Source organism: Nelumbo nucifera, chromosome 5, assembly GCF_055504915.1.
Source record: "Nelumbo nucifera cultivar China Antique chromosome 5, China Antique-T2T, whole genome shotgun sequence".
Taxonomy (NCBI): Eukaryota; Viridiplantae; Streptophyta; class Magnoliopsida; order Proteales; family Nelumbonaceae; genus Nelumbo; species Nelumbo nucifera.
The window spans coordinates 22689196-22712340 of record NC_142653.1 but is presented as its reverse complement, the minus strand read 5'-3'; the positions used below and the strand labels follow the sequence as shown (position 1 = coordinate 22712340).

General features: G+C 35.8%; 1 protein-coding gene across 6 annotated transcripts; it reads left to right on the top strand.

Moving 5' to 3' along the window:
• Nucleotides 1–5011: 5011 nt before the first annotated feature.
• On the top strand, nt 5012–8849 carry LOC104595781 (PQ-loop repeat family protein / transmembrane family protein). Of its 6 annotated transcripts, none has more exons than XM_010256670.3 (12): nt 5012–5316; nt 5460–5502; nt 5675–5701; nt 5974–6030; nt 6155–6261; nt 6371–6539; nt 6919–7017; nt 7173–7268; nt 8176–8196; nt 8302–8360; nt 8439–8529; nt 8637–8849. In XM_010256670.3, exons 1-12 carry the CDS (start codon nt 5081–5083, stop codon nt 8730–8732), a joined length of 1101 nt encoding a protein of 366 aa, XP_010254972.1. In that variant the 5' UTR covers nt 5012–5080; the 3' UTR covers nt 8733–8849. The 6 variants fall into 6 exon arrangements, 4 of the variants coding, with proteins under 4 accessions (XP_010254972.1, XP_010254971.1, XP_010254970.1 ...); XM_010256669.3 differs by having other exon boundaries at nt 5974–6036; XM_010256668.3 differs by having other exon boundaries at nt 5938–6030.
• Nucleotides 8850–23145: the final 14296 nt, after the last annotated feature.

Sequence of the window (23145 nt, the reverse complement as noted above, 5' to 3'; positions counted from 1 at the left end):
ATGTGATTGGTTCTATTTTCTCTCAAAATAATTTTTTTTTTTAAACTGTTGATTTTGATCAATAAATCGCTGAACCAACCGATTAACTGTTCAAATGGTTTTAAGCATTTTCAAAATTTTTTTGTTAAAATGAATTAACTGTTTGAACCAGTAACCCGACACTGATCAATTCAGTCATCGATTCAGTTTTAAAAACCATGCTTTTATATATTGATTTGTTTTAGCTCCGACGATACATACTTCCATATTTCTGTCTTTTTCCTCATCATGATCAATATTACTCTAGTCAAGTAGGCCATGTCAGTAGATGTCACAACTCATCATTCACCAATAAACAGTGGATCTGTATATATGCATGCTTTGTTACTATAACCATATAAAAACATTATATTAATTAGAATTAGGGAAAGTAGAAGAAGAGGAGAGAAGTTACTAGTTATTTAGTTAGCTCCAACATATAAAGCCAATATAATTCCACCCAAGCTGGTAACTCTGGTAGCTGGTTGAACTAGTACGACTATGAACCTGGTCGTTTTGGAGGCTCCATTCTCTTGTCATTGTATTTTAATTTGAACTTGGCCCCCATTTGGGGCAATGTTCAGTGCTGTTAGCCTCTCTCTTTGTCATTATATTTTTTGATGACGTCATGCCCCCACGTAACGTAATTTGTCTGACCTCTCATCTCATCATCTGCTCAAATGAAAAGAAAAAGAATATTGCATCAATACTTCCTGGGGCTCTTTTCGGAAAAGAGGAAAAGAACTTCGTGGGGATGGTACCTCACCCTTGTAATACATGATCATCCATTTAATTATAAGGAGTCACCGCGGGTAGCGCTAGCGATTCATTTTATGCAAGAGGTCAATCCAACTGACGACGAACACTCATTTGTTTAATATATATTCCTGACGAGACTTAATTAATAAGAGATACAAGGGTGAGTTGCCGGTTTTTGTACAAGATTAACTAAATTTTTTTGTTTAAACCGAAATTAAACTGATGGATTCGATTAATTGGTTTTTTGGTTCGGTTTAGATCGGTTCAGTTTTATGGTTTTTTTGCTCATCTCTATCGTAGGTAGAGAGATAGTAACCAATTATTTTCTGAGAAAACATCAAATTTGTCATTGCTTCAGACCATACTTTTCCGATTTTCAAGATATGATCTGAAACAATATTTTTTATGAAAAAAATAATATCAAATAAGAGACCGTTTTGTGAAGCACTATTTTTTCTGATGTAATGCTTACATGGCACTGTTTTCTCTAGATATAAATGCCAAATTAACATCCACTTTAATTACTATAAAGGAACACAAGACATGTTATGATCGAAAATGATTTAGACACCTAACCAGAACAAAATCATCTCTAGATATACATACAAAACTAAAGTACAATAAAAATCTTAACAATCTAATTAGCTTTCTAATTAATTAATTTGAATAATTATAGAGCAATTAACTGCGTGAACTATATATCCTCCTCGATTCATTTATTCCAATGTACTCAGTAGCTTTTGTGTCAACAGAGAAGCCCCGGTCCAGTGGTTGGAGGATGTCGTCATGAACTCCTAAAGAATCATCAAAACCGGCTTTACTGCTCACAAGTCAGAACCCATTAAACGTAGGAGTTGTCGTAACGCTAGCTGGCTATTTGGTCCGGAAGTCCTGACTTATGAGCTCATCTACGAGTAACCATAACATCACATTGATCACATCTTATATTAGCCTTTCGCTCATTCTATTCGCCAAACGCGATCAGCATATGCATGATAATTAATTAGTTAATTAATCTTATCAATAATCCATCACACTATCTCTTTGCATGAAATTGAATCTTTAGCTGTAAATCGACGAGTAAAGCTACTGACGCCACGCCTGCTGAATATCAAATATATATAAATATATTTGAATAATAGTGGTGATGATAGGGTTGGACCGCTGACAGACGTTTGTAGTACTTCTCTCCGTTGTTCGTTGGTCCAGAATAATGGCTATAAGCACCGTTTGAGTTTGTGAATAATGAATGGGAGGTTTCTCCAATGAGCAAAGGAGAAGGAGTCGAGGTCAAGTGTCAATTATATTATATATTTAGTACGTACGTGAAAGAGCATCAATATGAAAGAATATCCCTTATGCGCACCACACTTATTTTATATATTGAAAAGAAGAAATATATTGATAATCTAACAGATCATGAATTGTTAATTTGCTGTTTGCAGCCTTGAAAGCTCAAAGTCGGATTTGTCAATATTTTGGTACCGACCCAGGGGGGGTGTTCTTCAGTAATATTAATTGTTTTTGGTTTCAGTTTTCGAATAAAAAATTAAAAACACTTTTTCAACAAATAATATGTTTTTGTGTTTTTGGTTTAAGAAATTGTTTTTTTTTTTTTTTATTTTGTTTTTGGAAAAAGTGAAACAAAAAAGAAAAACAAAAGAATAGATATATTTTTTTTTAATTTTAAATCATATAATAAATCTCATCATATTTCATACAAACATACTATATATATATATTTTATTTTAAAAACCATCATTTTAATGATTTAAAAAACATGAATTATTTTTATCAAGTAAAACCAACCTGATTTTGCTTCTCACGACCAAAAAACAGTTCAAATGCATGATTTTGTTTTTTGGCTGATATGACAATTTAAAAAAAAAAAAAAAAAAAAACGTTGTATGTTGTAAACCGTAAGCACCCCCCCCATAAGTTGAATGTGAATGGACGGTTCTTGCTCTTCTGGGTAAACCAATGTCTCCATGAGCCAATTTCAACAAATTCATTTAGGAAGGAGGGGAGATAATAAGTGTGAAGACAATGTCTGGATGAGCCTAAACTGACTCGGGAATCGGGATACAGATAATATTTGCTATAACACTGCTTGTGGCGTGGCAGTGAAAGTGTGAAACAATAAAATCAAAACCACCTTTGACCATGTATTAATGTTAGGCTTAGGGCCCCCACCTTGAATAAAATGAAATAATAATGGCTTAGTGAAGAGACATTGCAGATCTGCAATATTTCCAATTAAGGCCATTTTGAACTTTGGAGACCCAAGTTCATGTCGTAAAAGTGAATCCATCTAATTTGAACTTGGAGACCCAAAAATGGGGCCACAACGATCCATCGAAATCTTTAATTTCACGGACGGATTTAGCTCCTTGGAGCTGATTTCTTTTCTTTAATTCGCGAAACCGACACCCGGCGATTGTGTCCTCACTGTCCGTGGGTAGTGGGTACCCCTTGGAAAATGGAAAGCCACTTCAACCAATTTAGACGGACACGTGGCCGTTCTGCTGCTAAATGCTACAGAGATTGTCTAAAGGCACCAGGTGGGCTCCCAAGCAAACTAATAAAATATTGTATTCTTTCTAAAATGTTATTACTTTTGCATAAAATTTCACGTCGTCCAAGTCCAAGTCCAAGTCCAAGTCCAAGTCCAATCAACGAGAAAAGGATTCTTCTCGCGACCCAATTCTCAATTCAGAGTTGATAACATAAAGTCCATTACCATTAATTATGCCACAAATTCTTCTGCAATATTCTCCTTATATCAAGGGATGATAGCTGCATGCTTCTGTTTTTTGAAAAAAAAAACAATAAAATAGAGTTGATTAAACACTACAACAAGAAAATCTCGATTCAATTCTCCTGATAACAAGAAAATAATTAGCGCTCAGTTTGGAAAGAATACAAATATAAAATATAGAGTGCAAAACCTGTGTTATTTTGTTGTATTCTTTCTGAATTGAATTTAAAGCTGTATTTGGTTATAGTGCAAATTTATTTGCATTAGTACAAATGTGTGAGAGTATAAATGTAAAAAATACAATTCTTGTTTAATTTTGTTTTAAATTTTATTTTATTCTGTTTCGTGTCTCATTTACTTCATTTGTACTGTAGTCAAATAAAATAAGCTAAAATTTGAAACAAAAATAATCAGAATTTACACTCAAATCATTTGCACTGTCATGATTTTGCATCAATGCAAATTTATTTGTATTGCAATCAAACACAGCCTAAGGCTCTGTTTGGAAAGAGTACAAATACAAATACTTATAAAATAATACAAAATACAAGGTTTTGTACTCTACAAATTTGTATTTGCACTCCTCCGAAACTAAGCCTAAGACTTAGTTTGAAAGGAGTATAAATATAAATATGTAGAGTGCAAAACCTTGTATTTTGTATGCATTTGCACTCTACATATTTGTATTTTCACTCTTTCTAAACCGAGCCTTGAAAAGAGTACAAATACAAAATATAAGGCTCAGTTTGGAAGAGTAAAAATACAAATTTGTAGAGTGCAAAACCTTATATTTTATATTATTTTGTATGTATTTGCACTGTACATATTTGTATTTGTACTCCTTCCAAATTGAGCCTAAAGTGCAAAACTTTATATTTTGTGTTATTCTGTATGCATTTGCACTGTGCATATTTATATTTGTACTCTTTTTAAATTGAACTTAATATTGTGTTTGGTTGCAGTGCAATTTTATTTGCACTAATACAAATGCATGGGAGTATAAATATAAAAAAATGCAAATTCTTGTTTATTTATTTTTTTAAATTTTACATTACTCTGCTTCATATCTTGATTTACTTTATTTGTATTGTAATCAAATAAAACAAGCTAAAATTTGAAATAAAAATAGGTCAAAATTTATACTCAAATCATTTGCACCGTCATTATTTTGTATCAGTGCAAATTCATTTGCATCGCAACCAAACACAGCATAAAGAATTCCACAAAATAAACACACAAGAGAGTAATAGACTTCAGATTCGAATATTCTACGTGGTCTCCCTAATTTCTAGCCACAACATTTTCTTTCTTAACCCAGACGGACACGGACTCCGGTGAAATTGGCATTTACCGTTTACTGCTTTAGTTTTTTTGTTTGCTCTTTCAATTTCACCATTTTCTTTTTGTTGACAGGATAAGGCGGTTTTTTTGTATCTTTAGAGGTTTCCGCCTATAAAAGTAACCACCTACCGGGCTTCAACACCATCACCGCCACGGCCGCCCCAAACACCCCGCCCACCCGAGAGAGAGAGAGAGAGAGAGAGAATGGTGAACCGCATTTCTCATGCCTACTGTTCTAAGCAGAAGAAGCCTTGTGTTGGATGGGTCGAGATATATTTCAAAGACTGTCTCTGCAATCTAAGCGATGAAATCTCGTTCGCTTTCGGTTTCTTTAGTCTCATATGCTGGGGAGTTGCTGAAATCCCTCAGATCATCACCAACTTCAACACCAAATCTGGCCAGGGTGTTTCTCTTGCATTTCTCCTTACTTGGGTTGTTGGGTTTGTATTCTTTCACCATATGTATTTTTTATTTAATTTGTTTATTAACCTTTGCGCCAGCATTTTTATCTTTTCATTTGGATTTTAAAACATACGACACATTAAAAGGTCTCATTCATACTCGGTTCTATTTTGCTCTGCAGTGATGTTTTCAACTTAGTAGGTTGCCTTCTAGAACCAGCTACAGTAAGTTTTTCTTCTCCATGGTTGTAAATGGTTCAAACCTCAAACAAAAGTTCACTCTACACGCAGATGTTGGTTTCTCTGGGTTAATTACCGACCCATTTCATTTTCATCATAATGAATTTTATTTCTTACTGGTTTTCTTCTTTTTCCTGGTGTGGATGGCTTGTTGCAGTTGCCGACCCAGTTCTACACGGCCGTGGTAATACAAACCTGGCAAACCCTTCCTCTTACATTTCTTTTCTGTTAAATGCTAAACACCCTACATATGTTGGTATACAAACCTGGAAATGAAGTTGTTTTGGCCTTTGGGGTTGTTATGTTTATAACTTTGTGGGTTCTTTTCTGGAAGGATCCCAAATGCTATCTCACCAGTCACCGCTTTGATATGATCTAATGTAGCTGCTTATATCCGTATTCGTTACTTTTTCTCTGCAGCTCTACACAGTAACCACAGTAGTATTGGTATTGCAGTGTTTATACTACGACCGTATCTGTTTATGGTGGAAGTCCAAAGGCAAACAATCATATGTAATGGTACCCACTTTCTCTTTTTTTTTTCAAGTTTTGTAGTCACCAAACTAAAACAGTATCAATATATTAATTAGTATATATTATCCTTACTTGTGAATTTTCTTTTTAATCAACACTTCAGGTTGATGAAGAGACAAAGCCTCTGAACTCCAAGCTACTTGATACAAGCGTTCCGATACCTAGTAGTGGACCACAGGAAGCATCTCCTTCGAGAGATTTATACTATACGTACATATACATCCAAGTTCTCATACACGTCAGTATTTACTTCTCTGTGCAAATTACTTGTGTCAAAATTGATAAGTTCTATTTCTTTATTATCTTGCAAAATATCCAGGTCTGCAAGGTCACTGGCTAGTAGTAGTACTCCTACCTTGGGTTCTTATCTTGGGATTTCGAGAAGTGGTCCTTCGGCTGTGGAGGAACAGAGCGACTCCTCCGAAGATGAAGCGTTTCCCGTTTACGACAAGAAGTCTTCAAGCCAGCCCAAGAGGACTCCACCTTCGGTAATTGAGACTGTAATTTTTTTTTTTTTCTCACTTATTAATAACCCCATTACCTACCATATATGGAAATAGATCAAGACCCGACCCGGGTATACGAATACGAGTTCTTAACTTGTTCTCCAAAACAGGATCATTTCCCCCTTTTTTTGGCTAAAGTTTCGTAAAATATGAGCAAAAATCAGAGGAGCATATTTTTGAATCTAAAGAAATTTGGAATTTACCGATGCCAGCGCATTAAAAGATTTTACTTTGTTTGGGGTTGAAGGAAATATGCTGAACCTCTGATCTTTCAAAAACTTAGCTTGGATTGCATTTTTCTGTTTTATAATTTGTAATTTTAAGCTGGCCTGATAAATTAGTGGCCAAAATATGTTCACAGGTGGGATATGGAGCGTTCCTTGGTGCATCTGCTAACTTGCCCTTTCGTAGTATGGCTTTGATGGAAGGATACTTGGCCTCAACAGGAAGACGACTGCATGTATGACGACGAGTGTTTGTGTGGATTGATACTAGTATAACTATATTAGCCTATTAGGGAAATCAAGTCATTCATGGCGTTTGATGCGTTGATCGATCGATGCTTGTCATTCCTATAATATATACATGTATGCTTAATTAAATTTTAATTTGTAGGAAACTGAGGTTGCGAACAACGTCTATGGACTTCTGTTGGGATGGTTGATGGCTGCTATTTACATGGGAGGCCGACTCCCTCAAATTTTCTTAAATGTGAGTACCCTTAATTTTCCTGCAGCGACTCTTGATGAGTATAGTTTTGAGAAACCAATAATTTGCTTCCTCACAAATATTTGGGCGTAGTATTAGTTCACTACCAGAACCAGAAGTGGGAGTCATTGGATTAGATCATAAGAATACCAAGTATTTAATTTAGTGAAGTTATCGAGTTCACTTTATGACTGTACTGTAGTGTTACATGCAAGAGATGATGGATGGAGCTCACTTCTTCCACAACCACAATGCTCTCCCGTCACGGACAAGGTGACAAACATGGTGGTGGATGCTTGCTTGCATTGTCCGACTCCGAGTAAAGGATTCACCATTTGATGGGACCCACCTGCACCAAGAATCGTTGTCTTCTCTTCTCTTTTGGATTTCTATTGTCCTCATCTCTGGAATTTGGATGCATGCTTTGTTTCATATATGGACCATTGGACCTAGCTAGAGTGAATAGTTGATGTTACTTACACATTCATGAATATAGCTAGTGATAAGCTGTCGCAGCTCGCTTTTTCTTTTTTTTGGGGGGGGGGGGGGGTGGGATCGAGCCATTCTTCATCCAATGTCTGAACATGTGCTACGTGGCATGTTATGAGCTCCAGGCCCATCTATGCGTCTTGTATCTCTAGATCCAAGTCATTGCCTCAGCCTACCTCAAACTCGATGGAAGCAGGGATTTGACAGCACTGACCCATCCAACAAAGTGCGGGTTGGTCCGGTTGGATTCTTCCTGCCAAGGCTCAAGACAGTCCGGTTCTTATATATATTACTCAGTGCATGTCCATGCCACAGTTGGGACTTTGTAGTACTCTTTTTAGTGCTTTGTCTCTTCTTTTTGTCACTTGGTGTTTTGATTTATTTAGTTTCTAACGAAATTTATGTGGCCTTTATTTTTCAGATTAGAAGAGGGAGTGTGGAGGTAGATATATCTATATCATTTTTATACATTTCCAGTTTGCCTTGATTTTTTTTTTGTCCAGTGCTCAATTCAATTTCATAAATTGTTTTATCTTTGAATTTCTAGGGGTTGAACCCTCTCATGTTCATATTTGCGCTCATCGCCAATGTCACTTACGTGGGAAGGTTCTCTCTCTCTCTCTAGGGGATCTCTCTCTCCATATATCTATGTGTCTAATTAATATTTTGTTTGAATTAATGCAGTATTCTTGTTAGAAGTACAGAATGGACCAGAATAAAAGCTAACATGCCATGGCTATTTGATGCTATCGTTTGTGTGGCACTCGACTTATTTGTATCCTTTGGGAAATATTCTAGATGGAGGAGAACCATATATTATTTAGTTTTGTTCAATCAGTTCTCTTTTGCTTATGTTGACTTTAACACACAATGCCTATACAGATCATTGTCCAGTACATGTACTACAAATCTGGCCAAAAGAGGAGAGCTAGTTCTCAACAAGGCTACATGGAAGCAGTGAAACCCATTGTATCTTGATTTGTTGTATTTCACAAGTTAGCAATTTATAACTAAACACAATGTTTTCGTACGAGTCAATTGTTATTCCTTTTAATTAACAATATTTTCCTATGAAGGCAGATTGCATATTTCTAACTGTTGATGTTTTAGAAATTACCAAGACATGAGAATGAGTCTATACTACTCTATAGAGAAGATTGATTCTGGAAGTTGTTCAACAGCGTTTTGATCATCAAACCCAGACCAGATTCTCCACCTAACAAGTTCATTCTCTTTGCCCTTGCTTTTCTGGCCCAGAAAAACCCCACTGAACCTGGACAAAGGACAAGTTCGATTTTTCTTTTATTATTTTTTTTGGGTGAACATGAACGGAAGTAAACACAAAGAAAAATAAAACAATTACAATCTACTAGGCTTAGTGGCTTACTGATTACTAAACCAAACTACTACAAGGGGCTTTCAGCCTTTCAGTATAACCACGACGAGCCAACTCGTGCGCTACTCTGTTACTTGACCAGTCGATGCCTTGTTCAATACACACAGAAAAAAAAAAAAAAAAAACTGGTATGTCGTCCCTCATCAAAAAGAAGATTTCCATGAAACAATTTCCCCTTGTTAGTGGAAATTAAAGTCGTTCTATGATATCAGTTGTGCACAGTCACGTATTCAATAATCACCTTGGAAAGAATCAGTAATTTAACAAGCTTAACAGCTTAAAAAACTGCTATTGCCTCCGGCGAAAAGATAGAGAGCATTTTGAGGTTTGAGCTACGCATGAAGCCATCCATGAACCATATTTAATTAATAGCCAAGCAAGCAAGATCCTTTGCGGCCCCTAAAAGAACCAATTCAAAACAAAGCCTTGTCCACCGCCACATAGCCTGATAGCCCCATTGTGTTTAACGTTTCTAATTGGAGTTGAAATCAGCCCCCACCCCACACAAGATAGTTTCCCACAACGTCCCACAGCACGATGTATTAAAAATATCTCCCGATGATAGATGTTCCTAATACACGGTGAGGATGTACTGTTAGACATTGTGTAGAAACTATCTTGTGGGGGGCTGATTTGAACTCTTCTAATTGGGTCAAGTAGAAAGATTTCCAACACAACCTTCCATATTTTTGCCATGTGGAGGGATGACGTGCCCAATCCAAGTTGTCCACCAAGTAGGGACCCGCATGGATTCACAATCTTGTTGCGACCATGCCTATCTCAAAAGCTGAGGATCTTTTTTGGCACACGACATGGCAATGATTGTTGGATAGAATTTTCACACCTCACAATGTGAGAGTGCAGGGTGGATAGAGTCCTGTGGGCAGGAAATCCGGAGTCTCGCCTCTCTGCCATTTGCAACAATAGCAGAGCTTTGTCTTCTAATACAAACTCCATATCAAGTATCAACCTCGACCGGGGATTCAAATATTAAGGCCTAATCCACCTGGCCCAGCCCATAAAGCAAAGCCCTATTAGATATGAGAGCTTCTCGTTTAAAGACATGGGCTAAGCAGGTTTCCTACTCAGAAAAAGAAAAGCTTAAAATTATGGTGTTCCATAATTCAAATTAAAGAGTTAGTTATTATCCCTGAATCACAAATCAAATTCCAAACTCAAATGAAGAAGTCCAATACAGTCGATGACATTCTTCTAAGTAAACCCAATTTTGTTTTCAATCAGAAATCAAACCTAATTTAATCTCCAAGGTCAACTAAGAACAGAAAAAAAAAAAAAAAACCGCCTCACCACATGGAAGCGGGTCTCAAATAAATGCCCTGCACCAAGTACCAACTATCAACTACAATGTCGTTAGCTAGTTTTATGCTATTGTTCACTGTTTTTAAAATCGGACTAGATCGGACGGTCAGACTAAAAAAACTGGGAATCGATCACTTGATTAATTCTGTTTTCTTTCAACACCGTTGATTTTGGTCAATAAATTGCTGAATCGATCGATTAACCGTTCAAATGATTTTGACCGTTTTTTAATTTTTTGTCAAAACAAACCGACCATTTGAGTCAAATGGTCAGACTGTCCGAACCAATAACCGGATCCTGATCAGTTGGATCACCGATTCATTTTTAAAAACCATGCTATTGCTATATCCTATACATACGAGAAGCACGTCTAGTCGACTCAATTAGCTGGAAAGCTTAAATGACCAAAGCTATCCTCAATGTGACAAATTGGTTGGAGGCTCGAAATGGCCCTACAGGCTACAGGTTATCCTCTATTAATTAATGTGCAAATTTCAGTCCAACAATCTTTAATTCTTTGCTTTTGAGGCAACGTTGAAACTTTTCAGCAGTGATATTATTTGTCAGGAAGCACTATGATAAGGTGGGGTATGGCTGCATGGGGTGTATGTGAACTGCGGGTGCCCACTTCATCTCTTCACATGGCAAAAGTATGCCACATTGTGTAGGCCATCTTCCTATTTGACCCAATTATGAAACATTTGACCTTATATTTTATTTTGTATATAACATGTAGATACCCAAATATCTATAGTACAAATATATATAAAACAATACAAATTACAAAGTTTTATTATGGGCCTATTTTTAAAATACAATTATGTTTAATACCAATACGTATAAAATAATGTAAACTACAAGACTATTCACTCTATATATTTGTATTCGCACTCTTCACACGCATAGAACCCCCGCTGATTGATAGAACCTACACTCACTGCAATAAAGACTTGAACGCATTGTATTTAGTGGTAAAAAACGGCCATGAAATGGTTTTGATATGAGGAGGTTAGTCTACCCATGGGTACTCACGGTTTTATTATGGGCCTATTTTTAAAATCAAACCGGTATTACCAATTTCTAAAAAATCAGTAACCAAAATCGAACCAAAGTTGATTGATTAATCGGTTGACTGATCTGGTTAACTGTTAGTTTTTTTTATATTTATGATACATATTATAAAAAATATATAAGAAAAAACTGGAAATATATATAAAATATTATATTTTAAATAATATATAATATATTATATATTATAAACATATAATGTATTTTTATTAATTTATAATATATAATATATATATATATATATATAATATAAAATTATATATATACCAATCGGTTTGATTAACCACCGGTTTTCTATATTAGTTAACTGATACCGAACCGATACTTTTAGTTTTTTCAAAATATTAAACCGACTGATTTGATTAACTGAATTTTTTATTTGGTTTCGATAAATTTTTTATTCGATTTTTCTTTCTCACCCCTAATTTAAGATGTGGTTAGGTGGTGGGAGATCATCATGTTGGTTGTGCAATTGGGTCAATCCAAGGTCAATTTAACTTAGCCGCTAGTTCTAGATAAGTCCTTGATATTGCATTTTACGTTGCAAAGAGAAGAGAGCATCAAAGATATCGTTGGTAAGACATCACATCAAGACATTGTGAACTTTGCTTCTACAATAGTTCCTTAAAGACACTGCTCTCTGTTGTTCTATTGTTATTCTTCGAAAAACTCATCGAAATGATTTAAGAGGGAAGCAAGAACAGAATGGAGGTATCTTTAAATGCACTTGGGATTTCCTACTCACTTTTCCTACCCATTCTTTATCCGCCGTGAATTGGAGCCACACATTCTATTATGATTTAAGATATGTGTGGCTCCAATTCATGGTGGGTAGAGAGTGGGTAGGAAAAGTTTGTAGGAAATCTGAAGGCCTTTAAATAGAGAGTAGAAGCTTCTCAGCTTCTTTTGTTATTGTGGTTTATGCGGAAATGTATTCTTTTTCTCTCCAGTTCTGTTCGCATGCATATGGAAAAATTTTATGGAAAAGTATGGACAGATTCAATGCAGATTTTTAAATTCCACTGCAGATTTATAAACATTTAAAATGTCAAAAGCCCCAACTCTGTACACCAATGCCCGCCCATGAATTGGCATCAATTCCGAGATGGCACCTACTCCAACTGTACTTTGGGCCTAAAAATTGACCCTGGGCTGAACCGTCATTCTCCCAGAATTCTAATGGAAGTCAATGTTATTTATCCGGTTAAACACACTTATTGAAATAAGTGTATTTACCCATATTCTTTTTTATTTTTCAAGTAAATAAGACAATGACCGTGTCTGTCATAAAAATCTATTATTAAAAGGGGTAATTTTGTTCCTTCCAAGTGTTGGCAACTTTCCCCTATGATGGAAAAGTTACCCACTTGGGAAATAGATAAGGGTAAGTGATATTTAAGGAAAATAAATTTTTCATGTACCCCACATAAATGTGAAAAAAGCATGGTTTTTAAAAACGAACTGGTGACCGAACCGGTCAAGGGTCCGGTTACTGGTTTGAACGGTCCAATCGTTTGACCCAAACAGCTGGCCCATTCTGACAAAAAAAAATAAAAAAAATAAAAAATTGAAAAATGGTTAAAACCGTTCGAGCGATTAACCGTCCGGTTCAGCGGTTTGCTGAATAAAATCAACAGTTTTGGGAGAAAAAACGGTTTTGGAGGAAAACGGAACCGATCAGGTGACCGCTTCCCGGTTTTTCTGGTCCGACTGTCCGGTCCAATCCAGTTTTGGAAACAGTGGAAAAAAAGAAAATGGATCCCATTCACCACCTTTCCCTCTCTCAAAATCCAAAAAAGAAGGGACCTAAAAATTCAAGTCCAAAATGGGATTAGAAAACAAAGGTTTTCCCCAACCTGGAAAAATGTAAAAGCTATTGTGCTACCTTGTTTTAAAATAAAAACCAGAAAGCTGTTCAGCAGCACTGGTTATGAAAAACTTGAATTGATATTTATTTAGGTGCTTCACATGGCAGATTCCAAACAAAGGATTCCAAACAATAGATTCCAAACAAAGGATTCCCGCTTAAACCCATTTATGATTTTTGAATGACTTATAATGGACTGTAAGTTGATCGGGCTCTGGTTTGAGGACTTGTTATATTTTGAATGGGCCCAGACCAAAGGGCTCGATGATGTATAGATTCCTCAAGTTGGGTATCTGTCTTGCACTCCTAATTTATCCATGTTAAAAGTTTCCTAGCAATTGATTTGTCATATCAGAGCATATATCCATATGGTTTATGTTTGGTTTGGTTTCACACAGATAAAAGAAACTGGAAGCGCTTCAGTTTATGAAATTAGTAGAGTGCAACTTGGGCGGGGTTGCGTTGGGTTTTTGTTAAAACTTGAATGGGCCTGGTCGGGAAGACTGGGCTTGGTGCAGTGCAAATTCTTGACATCGAGTACCCAACTTGCATCCCATTTCTGAGAATACAACAAATATTTTGCCATGTCAGCTCAGAAGGGCCAACTTGGTTTGTGATGTTTATCAAAATTACCCCAAGTTTACAAAACCAGAGGACTCTGTTTCTGGTTACAAAACTTGAAACGTATATTAATGGATGTAAAACGTTATTTCTGGTTACAAAACTTTAAAAAGTTTTGCTATTTATAATGTGAATGTGATAATAATAACATTGAAAAATAATTCGGTAATGAGGAAATGAGATTAAAATACAATACAACTTTGGAGATTTATATAGTTATAAATATATATATTTTTTAAAGCCCATGGGCTGCTTCATTGCAATAAATCTTTGATCAATGCAGGGTTGAGAAATTGAAGGAAGAAAAAAGAGTCATATATTTACATGCAGTGGAACCACTTGTTTTTCAAGTGCACACTGGAAAATTTTCTGGAGGATTACATACAATTGCTTCTTTTAGGTTATGTTTGGTTTGAAGGAAAAGGTAGGGAAAGACAGGGAAACTAATACAAGGGTTGTAAAGGTTTCCTTATCTTTTCCTTCCTTTCCCTAAATTTTCCTTTAAACCAAACATAGCCTTAAGGTATAAGCAAACGGTGTCATCTTCTCGTTTTTATCCATCATAAACAAGGATTTGTTGTTACCCAAACAAGGATTTGAATTATGTGACCGAGTAGATGGACTTACCATACGAATAAAAATCCCATCAAATTTTTCCAATGAGATGTAACCACAGACGAGATGATCAGAGGCTCTCCTGGTTAAGCCATGATTTCCATAAGAAAGAGCAATAAGCCCATTATATTTGGTGGGCTTAACTTGAGAGCCCAGTCAGGGGTAATAATGTTAAAAGACAGGAATTTATGGTAGAAGAGTGTCGAACCCAATATTGGGAAAATATAAGATCCACGGAGAAAAACCCAAATAAGGGTTGATTGCACCAGACTTATCATTCGACATTCAGTGGCCGGTGCCTGACTAGGAAACTGGGGCCCCATAATGGGCCCTTTAGTCTTTGGAAAACCCTACATGCACTGATGTCCATAGTCGTCAAGCAATATAATTCTCCTAGCCCATATCATTCAAAGCTTAGATCTTGGATGCAAACCAGTTCAATCACCAATCCATCTCATGGATCATGGGTGGCTTTTTCTTACATATTTTTATGTTTGCGCAAGTTTTATCTTTGTTATAGGGGCAATTCTCCTTACCATTTGGAGTAAAGGTAGGGAAACCCATACATGGTAGGTTTTTTATCTTTCCTTTCCTTTTCATATCTTTTCCTTCAAACCAAACACGACCTAACTTAACTGATACATGCTCAAACCTTCCATCTGTTTCCCCCTAATTCAAAACAACCCTAGAACAAAGAATTCCACCGTTAATTTTGACAGAAAGGGAGAAATATTGAGATCAAATTCTTCACCAAACCCTAAAATCATTGCAATAGTATAATATATCGTGGTAGGAGAAAACAATCCATAGATCTGCAGGAGATGAGATAAATAAATTAAAGAGTAGTTCCGGCATCGTGTTGAGAGTGTAAACACTCCCATTTTCCATTAGCTTGAGGAGGAAGCATGTGCTGAGTGAAGAAAACATAGATCTGATGAAACCTTATATTAGAGGTAAACCATAGTGGGCATTTTGACCCATTTAATTTAAGTTGGAATTAAATAGGGGGCACTATTGGATTAACAACAAAAATTTAATGGCACTTGTATTGTAATCACATCCGAGTATTGACAAATAACGACAGGGTCACTAAGGGTAAATTTGTCTTATTACATAAACTAACAGGGGGAGGTTATTATATTTATTTGAAAAAGGTGCGGTTTAATATCTGTTACAAATTTGTTAGGAGGTTTAAGTTTTACTTCCTTGAGTTAAGTGACAAATTGTAAGAGAAAGCATCCATTTTCTGGTATAAAACCTAGTTTTACTTTTTGGTCAAAAATCGTTGATTTGACTTAGGTGGTCGAACCATCGAGGAAAATAGTTTTTGATCTTTTTTATTTTTTATTTTTGTCAAAGCGGACCCTCTAGTCAGACTGTTTGACCTATAACAGGGGATCATACCTAGGAACTAGACCTTTTCCTGGTTGGGTAGCCCGATTGGCGGATCGGCCCAGCCCGATCTAAGTCGGGTTTGGACAGGATTTCAGGCCTGCGAGCTTATGCTTGGGCCCAACCTTTTTTGGGCCAGGCTCGGGCTTTCTCAAAAAAGCCTTGCCCGAGCTTGAACCCAACTTGATTATGTATTATATAATAAAAAAGCATATATATATATATATATATATATATATATATATATAATATTCTTTCTTTATTTTTTTTCTCTTTTTCCAAGTAATAATGAGATCTTTCATTTTTTTAGGTTTTGAGGTCTTTTAATATAAATAAATTAGTTTTTAATTGAATTAAAAAGTAATTTTTTTCCAAATTTTTTGCCAGGCCTGGGCCTAGGCTTCGGGCTTTATATGAGGGCTGGGCTCGGGCTCAAAACCTAGGTCCGATGGTCGAGTTGGGCTCGGGCTCGAGCCTGAACATATTCTGTTAATGAAGAGGCAAAGCCTGGTCCAAACCCGACCCATGAACATGTTTATTGGGAATCGGACCCAGAATGGTTCCCTATCCGGTCCGATTTTAAAAAGCTTGACCTAAATAGATGTGCCACACCTACAAAAAACCTGAAATTGAAAGTGCACTCTTGACTCCCGTGGTGCAAAAGGAATTGTTATACTAAGATATTTTAACTCATTTTCTTCAGAACCCTTAGGAGAAGAAAGTAGGATGATCTGGATTGAGTAGGGATGTCCATGGTTCGATTAACCGAACCATACCCAACATTTTCAAACCGAATTGATCCTACCAGTTTTTCAATTTCTCCGAACCAAAATTGAACCGATACCATCGATTAATTAGTTGATCAGTTTCGGTTTTTGACCAGTTTGGTTCTTTGGTTTTTTATATTTATAATATATATTATATAGATATATGTATAATATTATACTATAAATAATAAATGCAAAAAGGCTAAACCCGTGCTAAAGTTTCCTCTCTAGGTTTCTAGAGGTATCCCCTCTCTCTGATCTAAGAAAGTTCCCTTCTCGGGGTTTCCTTGGATTTCATCTCATCGTTCACCCTCCGTCGTCCTTCTTTCGTCATTGGTCGCTTTTAAGGTGGCTCCCCTCTGGGAGTTACCCCTATCCCCTTTTCTTTTCTTCCTATTTCCCACTCTCCCCCTCTCTTCTCCTTTCTTCTCCCCTTCTCCCTTTCCCTCACTCTTCTCTCTCCTTCTTGATTAACTTGTTCTACTTCTCGTTCTTTCCTCTCACTCGTTCTTCTCTTTTATTTTTATTTTTTGTTCTTTTTTTTGGGGATTTTGGTATAGGAGGCTTACTCTTCCTTAATGAATTTGGTGTTGGGTGGTGGCCATTATCGCTACTTTGGATTTCACCGTCGGTGGTTTTTTCCCAACTATATTTCACTAGTGTTTTATAGTTTCGGGTGGTTACAGTTATGGCGGTTATTGTTCCGGGTGGTTAAAGTTTTGGTGGTTCCAATTTCTTGGTGATAGTTGCAGTACCTTGGTGGCAATTGTTTTTCACCTCTCATGCCTTTTTGGACTCTTGGTCTTTACCTTTGTGAGTCGTTGCTGTCTTTATCCATCTCTTTCGGTGGTTGGAGATACAATCAATTGTTTCTTCTGTTGGTGATTTTGCCTCACCTTATGTCGGTTGTAGAAGTTCTTTCTTTTGTCCTTTATCCATTGTGTCTATTTTGTTCTTTCTAAGGAATTGTGTTTGTGCAATTGTATCTATGCTTTCTTGCTTGGGAATGTTATTACTTCTCAGTATTCATACAAGTTTCTTACTTTGAATGAAATATGGTTTTTGCCTTAAAAATTAATAAATGATATATAATATATTTATAAATAGATTATTATGAATATTATATATGTATATAATACACATATATATTTATATATAATATATAAAACATATTAAAAATAGGTTTGATTAACCACCGGTTTTTTCTAGGTTAACTAAAAACCAAACCAATCCTTCGCTTTTTCAAAAACACCGAACCGCTCAATTTGATTAATTGCATTTTCCAGTTTAGTTTTCTCGGTTAAATTTGATTATTCCGTTTTTCGGTTTTTCATAGACACCCCTAAATAGTTTTTATTTCTACATTGGATCCATCTTCCCTCTTAAGGGGTCTAATATTTGCTACTGAGAAAGTAAGTTAAGATAGAGACTGATGAACTTGTTTAATGATTTAAAGAATGTGGAACCCATTCTTTGGCATAAAAAGCTGCGAACTGTGTTAATACGCTTTATGTCGAAGCAAACATGAGAAGAATTTGATGGATTATTTCTCTGGTAAAAAACATTAATTACTTTATCTTTTACGGTTGTAAACCAATATATTTTTACTCTTGCCTTGAAAAGAAGAAGAAAATTAAGAAATGAAAAAACGACAGTGTATATAGAAACATGATCCGAGACAAGTTCCATAGGGTACTGATAAGTGATAACTGACCTCCTATCTTCATCACCATTAAACATGGTTTCTGCTCAAAATGCCGGTCAAGTAATTAATTAATTAGGAATTGAAAGCTTATAGATTACAACTCATTAGTAAAGTTTCCAATGCAGACATTTTGAATGCAAGCATCAATAAATGAATACTGAATACTGAATGTACATGCAAAATAAACTAGATAGGAGATGTTTAATTAGGGTCCTCCTCAGATTGAATTGAATGTATAATGGGTCAACTTTGTAATCATGTGATGGAGGTGCGGATGGTGCGGCCTGGGATCATGAATTGGAGTTGGTTCCATCTGCCTGCCATATTTCTTTTACTAAATTTTTGCTCATCTCACCAAATATATCCGCTTGTTCCGGATCAAACTAAGTTTAAACTTTAAAATTGGATCTCTCACCATCACAAGCAGTAGCACAAGCACAACCGATCAAGTCCAAATTCCACAACCCATTAAATTTCGGGTATGGAAATGGAATTAATTTCTAAAATGTGGACCAGTTACGTACACCCCAAACCCTAATAATAACCAAGGTCCACCTCGTCAAATGAATGTGACCATCCAATTGTTGGATGGTCAACAGATCCAGAAGAAGTGACCGTCCAATTAATTAATTAATGTGGTCATATTCATACATCCAACGGTGGTCTAATTCTCAACCCCACTACTGCTATGCACTTATTCGTATGAGTACGTACTATCTATCTTATATATCTTGCATCATATCGAATTAAACCATGGATTATTTGTTTTTTTTTTTTTTTTGGCAATTAGAAATTAAAGAATTAATGCATAATCTCGTCCATCGTCGATCGGTTGTTTAATGTTTATATTAGTACTTAATAGGAGTCATAATTAAACCATGTGGCTTAGTTAGTGCCTTAGTGGCAACAGATAGATCGATGTTTTTGTTCTCTATTAAATACATTGCAAATGTTAATTAATTGATCATCATATCTTTATCTTCCCTCAAGTAATATATATATATAAATGATGAAAAACATGCATGGCATGTGAATGATGGAGAGCTAAAAAATAAGAGAATAAGAGAGTAGTGGCACTGGATATAGAGTTGCTTAAAACATATATAGAGGATGGAAATACAATTGGTTAAGACTCACACATCAATCACCATTCGTTAAGTGAATGGTGATGCCGATGTGGGGGCACGGGCTTTCACATCCATTTTTTTATTTAGCAACCAGCAGAGACCCCTGCGATGCACAGACTTTATTGAGTGAAAGTGAAATTACAACACACTTTTTTTTTTATTTTTCATTAATAAGCAAGGATTATAATATTTATATTATATAATTTATAATTTGTACGAAAAATAAATGTATTTTAAATATACTATGAATTAATTACATTTACTTCTTAAAGATTATTGATAATTGCATTTACACTATGAGAGCTAATCTAGGACTATAGCTACATAAACTTCCAATTCAGAAAAATGAGTAGTGGACATCTCTCTGCCCACTACTCACTCACTCGTACGACTTTTTCATTGTCTCATCATTTTCCAAAAGTTTCCGTCCTTCAACTACTTTGCTCCAAAACTAAGAAACCTCTCCAGATGAAAACATCTTAAACAAATTAACAATTTTCAGACTCAACTTTCTATGAATAAAATTAAGTTCCGTCCATAACCTGTTCAAGCGCCAAAAAAATAAAATTAAAAAGAAAAGAAATGTAAGTTCATCCATATTCCTACGGTTGAAGATTGAAATAATATCTATTCATTCCTCTTTCTCTCTCTTTTTTGTTCGAAAATTCACATCTGCGCCCCACAATCTCTCACAGCACATCTCTGCCATATATTAGAAACATCTCTAGATGATGTCGATTTTAATACTATCATTGGAAGATGTTTGTTCCGAATTCAGGGCGGAGATATACTGTGGGACGTACTCCTCGCCTGAAGCCAAAGCAAGGATCCTCGCATACACAGCTTAAGTAAGTAGTGCATTAATTAGTGGAGAGGCAAATAAAAGGAATTAATAGAATGATTTAACAGCAGTAATTGTTGAAAGCGAAAATGCCTAACAAATTCATATCCACATTTGTCTTACTTGTTACGATTCAACGGTAAATAAAACATGGAAGTATATGCATGCTTAGCTTTACAAGTGACCTACTACGTAATATGTTAATATTAATATTAACTAAACTTTTTTTCTCTTAATAATTGAAAAGTAAAACTAGCCAGCTATATGCCTAATTCCTATATAGTGCTGGTATTGGAAATAAATAACGTTAAAGTTGAAAGTCGTACGTTCTCAGTCAATCCAAAAGTATGTTTTGTTTGTACAAGTATAATATAAATGTCAGGAGCAGGCAAATTGAAGGTTGAAGCTGATGCAAAATTCATATACATATAATTTTGGTGGGTTAATTACATTGCAATCCAATATACAATTCTGAACACAAGTTTCCTTAATCCTGTTCATTGATTTGGTATCAATCCACGGTTATAATAAAATTAAAAACTTTTGAACTGAACTGATCAATCATTTTATTTTATTTTTATTTTTTGCAAGTGACGAGAGGCGACAAGGAGCATAAAAGTTCAAGCTTAAAAAAACTACCCAACAAAAGCTTAAAAAAAAAAAAAAGAGAGCATATATCTAAAAATTTAAGAACCGCGTATACTACAATATGTTTCTCTATCGCTTTGGGGGGACCCACGTCATATCAAGGACTTTCTCTCCCCCTTCCTTGTCCAATCTCAAGTCCGTACTTCTGTACTGGAAAACCTCTTGATAGATTGCACTTGCCACGTGTTAAATAGAATTGACCCCATCTTTTCAATTCGATGGTTCCGCTCTTTTTGACAAACGATAAATGAGAGAGAGGAGCGTTAGCGCTCAATCTCTCCTCTCTCTATACCATTCTCCCTTTAATCACCTTTTTTTGTTTTCCACCGACACTTTTGTATTTGACTCAGTGTAACGTAAATAGAAAATTCCGGATCTCCTACCTATGGAGCTGTACATCATCATAACATGTAAATAGGTAAGATATTCTTAATGTATAGGATTTTTGTGTACAGGAGATCCGAGCTCTAAATAGAAAACCAGGACTTCACGTTAGAACTTCATTCCATTATCTTTCTCAGAGCAGAAACCATTATTTTGAGGAACAAGAGATAATTGCATTTGGCTTCATATCGTCCATTTCAATTTCACCAGTCCATCAATGGGCGTGTCCCGCACCACTCAATACCATTCTTACTTCTTAGATCAAACAATTGCATTGCGCAATCGTTGTTGAGCGATGGGAGCACTCTCATTAAAATTTAATGTCAAAGACTCAAGAGCGCCGGAGCGCCTGCCGGGTGCCGGTGCCGTGCTGATCACTCCTTGCTTCGAAGTTTCCTTTGCCCTATAATAATAATAATCATATTATTGTGATTATTATTATTATCTGTTTAGTTGCGTTGAATGAGCGACAAACACGTAGGCATCCGATTGGATTACGTAAGCGGTAGGCGCGCTCTCAAATCTCAAATAGCTAGTGAATGAGCATGTGGCTTGTGAGGCACGTGCGATGTCTTCGTGTTTTGAGAAACTTTTTAGCCCATACATATATGATAATACCCCGCACATGGGGGGGGGGGGGGGGGGGGGGGGTGTCACATTAAAATGAGAGACACTACACACCTTACTTACTTGCCATGTTTTGATTCGTGATGAAGAAACGAATATCCTACCCTGTAAAGCTTATTACAGCGTCCGACTCTGTTCAAATGGATTTCTTTTTTTTTTTTTCTTTCGTCTTCCTCCTTTTTTTAATATAATTTAATAATGAAATGAAACAAAAATAGATTAAAATACTCAATTTATACTTTTTCAGTATTCCCCATTGGCTATTTGGTCCAGTTGGGGGAAAGTCGTCCTTTACATATTTTATGAGAAAATAGTTGGGATTTAATTGACAATATATATTAAATCTCATCAATGTATCAAAATATAAAACAAGTATACAGTAGTTTTTCTAGAACCAAAAAAAAAAAAAATCTGAAATGATTCGAACAGCAGCTTATTTATAACGAAATATATGCAACACTTATTTAATCATGTGTCTAAGAAAACTGAAACGATGATTAATAAAGCCTAATTAATTCACAGATCTTATCACAGTCGCATCTGAAATCTGGATTGAAAGCTGTGACCCAAATCGTTGAGCAGGCCCATCCCATACCCGTAAATGTTGACGCTCTAGGCCATCTCACTCACGCAAATCGCAATGAGAGACCAGATCCCATATTCGTAAAACCTAAATCATCTCAGCCATCTGAATCTGATGTCTCCGGTAGACTGATAATTTCTTTATGTTATAAAGTTCAATAATAAGATATACACTCTTTCTCTCTTTCTATTTGGGGGAAATGAATTACTGAAACACGTTCTAGTCTTTCGTCAGTTGGCATTTGGCAAATCAGTCCCCTCCCCGCCAACTAAAACTGTAAGTGTCAAATTCAAATCAGGCTAATTTATTCTTTCCAATTTTATAAATTTATGATCAAAAAACAATAGTAAGACGCGCAGAGAAAAGTCTATAGTCTATACTCTATACTCGATCCATATATATATTATTAAAAGAAAAAGGACAAATCAAA

Bases quoted from the DNA above. Each gene is read 5' to 3' on its own strand.
- LOC104595781 (XM_010256667.3), top strand. From the start codon at position 5,081: ATGGTGAACCGCATTTCTCATGCCTACTGTTCTAAGCAGAAGAAGCCT. The intron at 5,702-5,937 runs GTAATACAAACC...TTTTCTCTGCAG, and splicing joins CCCAGTTCTACACGGCCGTG to CTCTACACAGTAACCACAGT. The intron at 6,037-6,154 runs GTACCCACTTTC...TCAACACTTCAG, and splicing joins GCAAACAATCATATGTAATG to GTTGATGAAGAGACAAAGCC.